We start from the raw sequence: 5,516 nt of genomic DNA on the forward strand, positions 1-5,516 counted from the left end.
TCAAATCTGGGGCCGGGGAGATGGCTCAGTAGAATAAGTGCTTGCTTGGCAAGCACAAGGGCCTGAGTTCAAACCTGGTTCTACAAAAATAAATAAATAAATAAAAATAAAAGTATATAGGTCAAATCTGATGTAAGAGTTTTAAACTCTTTATCCTAGTTTTTAAATAGAATTTTGAAACTCTACTACATTTTATGGTATATATGTGTATATATAAACAAATATTATGAAAGTTCAATCTGTCACCACTGTATCATCTTAGACAAATGTCTTTTTCACTCTCAGTAAAATGAGGAGGCCAGTTCACCTGGCTCTAAGAATCTAACTTTAGGAGGCTGGGGAGATGGCTCAGTAGGATAAGTGCTTGATTGACAAACGCAAGAATCTGAGTTCAATCCCCGGGTCCGACAAAAAAATAAATAAATAAAATAAAATAAAGAATCTAACTTTAATCTCGCATAGCCATAATCCTAGCAAGGGGAGGTGAGGGGGCAGGTGGATCATGAGGGTGAGCCATGCCTCAGCAACTCAGTGATTCTCAAAATTTTAAGAGTGGGGGAGGTGTTAAAGTTTATATCTTAAAAGCATAGTTTTAGATAGTTTTAGGTGTCTAGTCAATGGAGCACAGTTTTAGATGTCTAGTCAGTGAAGATTTATTGAAAGCCTGCAATCTATCATACAGTTCTTTTAAACAGAACTGAATAAAAGTACAATAATCAAGAAAATGTAGGTGTCTAGTGCACCTTACAATCCAAGGTAGCAAAGCACAAAGAAAGAACTTTTGATGTACACTATTTTCAGCTCAAAATCAGGTTTTAAAAAAATGAAGTGGGCCAGTCAAATAGCTCAACTGATTAAAGAGGTACATGGGGTTCAATCTCCAGGGCCTACCATGCCAGCCCTGCCCCCAGGGCGTGCTGAGACAGCAGTTGAGACCGGGTGTGGTGGCACACACCTGTAATTCCAGCTCTAGGGAGGCTGTAAACAGGTGGATCACTGAGTCTGATCTAGTAGTAAGACCCTGAACACCCTATAGACCCTTCCCTAAGATACAAAAGAAAAGGGTGGGGCAGGGAGGTAGCTCAGTAGAATAAGCACTTGCCTGGCAAGCACAAGGTCAATCCTCAGCACCGCAAAAAAAAAAAGACAATCCAATAAATATGCAACTTTCTGATGTAACAATGCAAGGTAGAAAAAACACAACCAGGCCCGGCCAGATAACTCAGCAGACTAAAGCGCCTGCTTAGGCAGGCACAGGGATTGGGGGTTTGATCCCCAGTGTGCCATGCTGGCCCCACCCCTGGGGCTTGCTGAGACAGGGACTGAGATTGGGCGTGGTGGTGCAGGTCTGTAATTCCCAGCAGTCAGGAGGATCACTAAGAGCCCGATCTGTGTAGTGAGACCCTGTAGATACTACACTAAATACATACAGATAAATAAAATAAAATACATTAAAAAAAAGATAAAACATAACAAAAGGCTAAGTGACTTTCTCAAGGTCATCCAGCTATTACAGGGGACAATGCTAAAAATTCCCAACCATTCTGTTACCTTCTTCAACAGTATAACTCTTGCCTGGCTTGTCTGTAAGCCCTTTATCTACAACTGTCCTAACTGATCAGGAATCCAGGACCAATGAAAGTAATTTTAAAATCTGTAAAGCCAAATTTGGTATGGAAAGCTATTTCTAACAAGCAGTATGTCTCCCTGCATTTCAAGTCAAGCGACTCTAATAGCTGTGGTTCTAGTCTAACCCTTACTTAACTCTTTATAGGCAAGAAAAAGTATGCTCTACTCTTCAAGATCAGATTTTTAAAAACACATGCTATTTATAATTTTAACAAACTGGAAAAAACATACTCGGAAAACTGTATTATCTTTTTTATATTCCTTCAATCTCTGAAACAATGCGTCTCACCTAAGCCACATTTATAATTGCTCCATACTTGGACTAGATAGCATCTGATTCTCACACGTATAGAGTCATACTATTTCTCTCGCTCATTTTTTAAACTGATGTTAAAACAGTTTCTCTCACAAACTTTATATATACCACCCACAAAAGGAAAATAACATCTCCATGAATCACAACTAAGAAATATCTTCTAGTAAAATTTTTCCATGTAAGACTAACCAGCTTTTTTCTTTTAATTTTATAGTGCTTAAAAGAATACCTTTTAATGTAATGGCATTTATAACAGCTGTAAACAGGCAACCACACAAGAATGCCCATTCTTAAGACCTTTCTTATAATTTATGAGAAACCACTGTCCATACTATTTTAGTAACTTCTGCCTTAAAAAATAGGCAAATATGATCAGTGCATGCTGTATGTACATATTTATATACCACACTGAACTCATTACACCGTAGAATAAATACATATTAGAACAGAGAAAAAAGTTTTAACTTTTGTGATTTATAAAAAGATACACTTCAATAAAATAAACTGAATTTAAACTAAACTGAATTAGTTATTAAAAATACGTACAGTCTTGAATACATTTCATCAATCCCATGACATATGGTATAACAGACACAGACAAATATGGGTCTAGATCCTAGCTCCAATGTAAGTGGTGTACACTACTACTCAGGCAAAGGACTTAATCTTCAGGTGCTTCTGTTTCCTCATCTGTAAAACTGAGTTAATGCTACCTACAGAGCAGGGTTCTTGAGTCATTAAAGGTAATTTATACAAATATCCACCATCAAATGGTAGATATGTTTCTTATATCAAAATATAGCATTGGGCCAGGGAGATGGCTCAGTGGAATAAGCGTTTCCACGGCAAGCACAAGGGCCTGAGTTCAATCCCCGGTTCCACACATACACAAAAAAAAGCATCATTGTAGATTTGTTACAAATCTTACATCTACTGTTTATATTTTTATGTAGATCTGATTGGTTTTTACAAAACTAAGAAGTGGTAAAGTCAGAACTAAGAGAGTAGTCTTAACTAATACATAGGCTAAGACTAGATACACACACACACACACACACACACACACACACACGGCGGAGGATTACAGCCATTACTTTTAAGATTTCTACTGAAAAGTAAAAGTACTCACTTTAACCTTGAGGAAAGTCCAGTTTCACTGAAATTGTAAACAAGACATGGGAATCTTACCAGCTTTGTACCAGCTGAACGGATGGCGTCCTGAGAAGATTATCGGGAAGAAGACTTATTTCTTTCATTATATTTGCCAATCTAACAGGTAACTCTTGTCGAAGAAACATAAATGAGGTCTTTTCACAAGCATTCACTGATCCTGAAACCAAAACAATGGGAAAAGTGGTTAAGTAGAAGTCAGTGCAACAGAAACCAGGAAAGTGGCAGAAACACAGGGCAAGACAACCCAACAAATCCAAAGAGGTATGACCATGACCAGAAGAGAACAGGAGGCAAAGGTACTAACCCTAACCCTAAATCCCGGCCTGAAAGAGGTGAGAGATGAGATAAACCAATCTCTCAAATTAATGTAAATCCACCATGACCTCCCAATTCCTGCTAACAAATCCAATTCCTGATGGCAATCAAGATATGCTCAGCTGGGCATGGTGAGCTCAGTTACAGGTGTATGCCTGTAGGCCCAACACTGAAAAGTTGGGGCAGGAGGATCACACATTTCAGCCCCACCTAACCAACTCAGACTCAGTCAAAAACTAAAAAATGTACGGGCTGGGGAGATGGCTCAGCAGAATAAGCTCTTCCCTGGCAAGCACAAGGGCCTGAGTTCAATCCCTGGTTCTGCAAAAAAAGAAAGAAAGAAACAACTAAGAGGGGGTGGAAACTGGGTATGTAGTGCAAAGATACTGGATTCAATGCCCAATATTACTAGGAAAAAATAAAAAAAAAGACTCCAGCCTCTTGTTTCCCTCACTTCCATCCTTACAATCTGTCTTAAAACTAAGATGACTTGAATATGTTTGAGTAAGACTCAGGGAGCAGTAATAGTAGAAAAAGCCTGTCCTATGTATCCTATTGCTTCTATCATTAAAAATAAAAGTCTGTTTCCTAACACTAGGTTTATAAACAGTGAACACCTACGTAAGACACTGCAAAGGAAAATTCGCCAGCCGTATAGTAGCACCACTACTACTGATTTTCACAAAGAATAAGTGCAGAGAAAAGCTTTCAAGAAACAGAAAAAAAAAAAAAAAAAAAAAAAAAAAAAAAAAACTAACTCCTGTTCTTCAACTACCTTCAAGGAATACCTATCAATCCTCTGATTGCTAAAAAGGCACCCCGCTGGTCCTTTCTCCACTCTGTATCTGCATGCTAAGATGACTAGATGTGAGTTGTACATGGCAACTTCACTTAAAACTAAACCAAAAAGTCTCATTATTTCACCAACCCATTTTAGACTAAATCAGTCTTGTTGCTTTATCAAAGACAACCTTAGCAAAAACTAGTCCATCAATAGAGGAATTATGGCAATGGAGAAAAACATCCTTTTGAGAAAGTTTAATGGCATGCCTATGAACAGGTTAAACTTCACCCGTCACCACATTATGCTCATTTTAAAGTAAAAACAAAATCAAGAACTTGGAGCTAAAAAAAAAAAAAAAAAAAAAGCAAAAATCAAAAACGAAAAAACGCAAACCTTGCCACTATAATCCACAGTTTTAAAATAAAGCTGCTTGCCACGGTGTTGTAGTCTTTCAAGCCACTAGCAATGTTAGTGACCTGACAGCACTCAGCACGGAGAAGACGACTTCTACTCGTACTACCCCACCCCCACCCCCGTAACCCCCATGTGAGAAGTCCAAGTCAAAGCCACCTCTGCAGTTCTTCCTGCAATCTCTTCCAGAGAAAATCAACGTGCAAACTGGTGAACCCCACAGCCCCTTGTACTCGTGCACTTTATGCACGCTCAAGACTTCCGTGCAGCTGCGGAAAAGGAGGTACTGCTGATGGTAAACACTCCCAGGGCGCTGTCAATGAAGGGCATTCTAAAGAAACACCGGGCTAGCGGAAACTTGTCTTGCCCATCATCAGGCGTGCCACTTCTGCGCAATCTTGGCACGATCGCATTTACCACCATTTCCGCGGAGACCGAAACGCCAGTCAGGCTCCCGGCGGAGTCCAGCCTCTCCTGAGGGGCCCGGTCCCGAACGCTCACCTGCACACGCGCGAGCTACGGCGGGGACTTCATTCTGCCCGTATCCCTCCGGGTTTATTTTTCGACCACACAGGGTAAAAAGCCACACGTCCCGTTACCGGCCGGGCCTGCGCGCGCCAGCACCCCCAAGCGAGGAAGGGAGCACCCAGGGAGCAGCCGGGAAGCGGCGAGGGCGGCGGGCGCGGCCGCAGTCCTCGCCCCGACGGCGCACAAAGGCCCGCGGCGGGCGGCACTCACCGAAGTCCAGAAACTGCTTCATAGAGAGCGGCGACGGCGAGAACCGCGCGTAGAAGTCCACCTGACCCGGCACGCCGCGGTCCGACGCGGCCCCGGAGGCCGAGTCGGAGGCGAGGCTGCGGCTGGCGCTCGGGAGGACGGCGCCCGGCC

At 41.8% G+C, this 5,516-nt stretch overlaps 1 protein-coding gene across 1 annotated transcript in view; it reads right to left on the reverse strand.

The window, feature by feature from the left end:
• Pdk1 (pyruvate dehydrogenase kinase 1) overlaps nucleotides 1-5,510 on the reverse strand; it is a 45,176-nt gene extending 39,666 nt beyond the window's left edge. Inside the window, exons 1-3 of the mRNA XM_023719197.1 lie at nucleotides 5,367-5,510; nucleotides 3,134-3,275; nucleotides 1,552-1,610 (exon numbers count right to left, since the gene is read on the reverse strand). Coding sequence (XP_023574965.1) covers nucleotides 1,552-1,610; nucleotides 3,134-3,275; nucleotides 5,367-5,388 — 223 coding nt within the window. The 5' untranslated portion in view covers nucleotides 5,389-5,510. The remainder of the gene's footprint in view (nucleotides 1-1,551; nucleotides 1,611-3,133; nucleotides 3,276-5,366) is intronic.
• Nucleotides 5,511-5,516: the final 6 nt, after the last annotated feature.

The sequence above is a fragment of the Octodon degus genome, unplaced genomic scaffold (assembly GCF_000260255.1).
Source record: "Octodon degus isolate 3935 unplaced genomic scaffold, OctDeg1.0 scaffold00065, whole genome shotgun sequence".
Classification (NCBI taxonomy): domain Eukaryota; kingdom Metazoa; phylum Chordata; class Mammalia; order Rodentia; family Octodontidae; genus Octodon; species Octodon degus.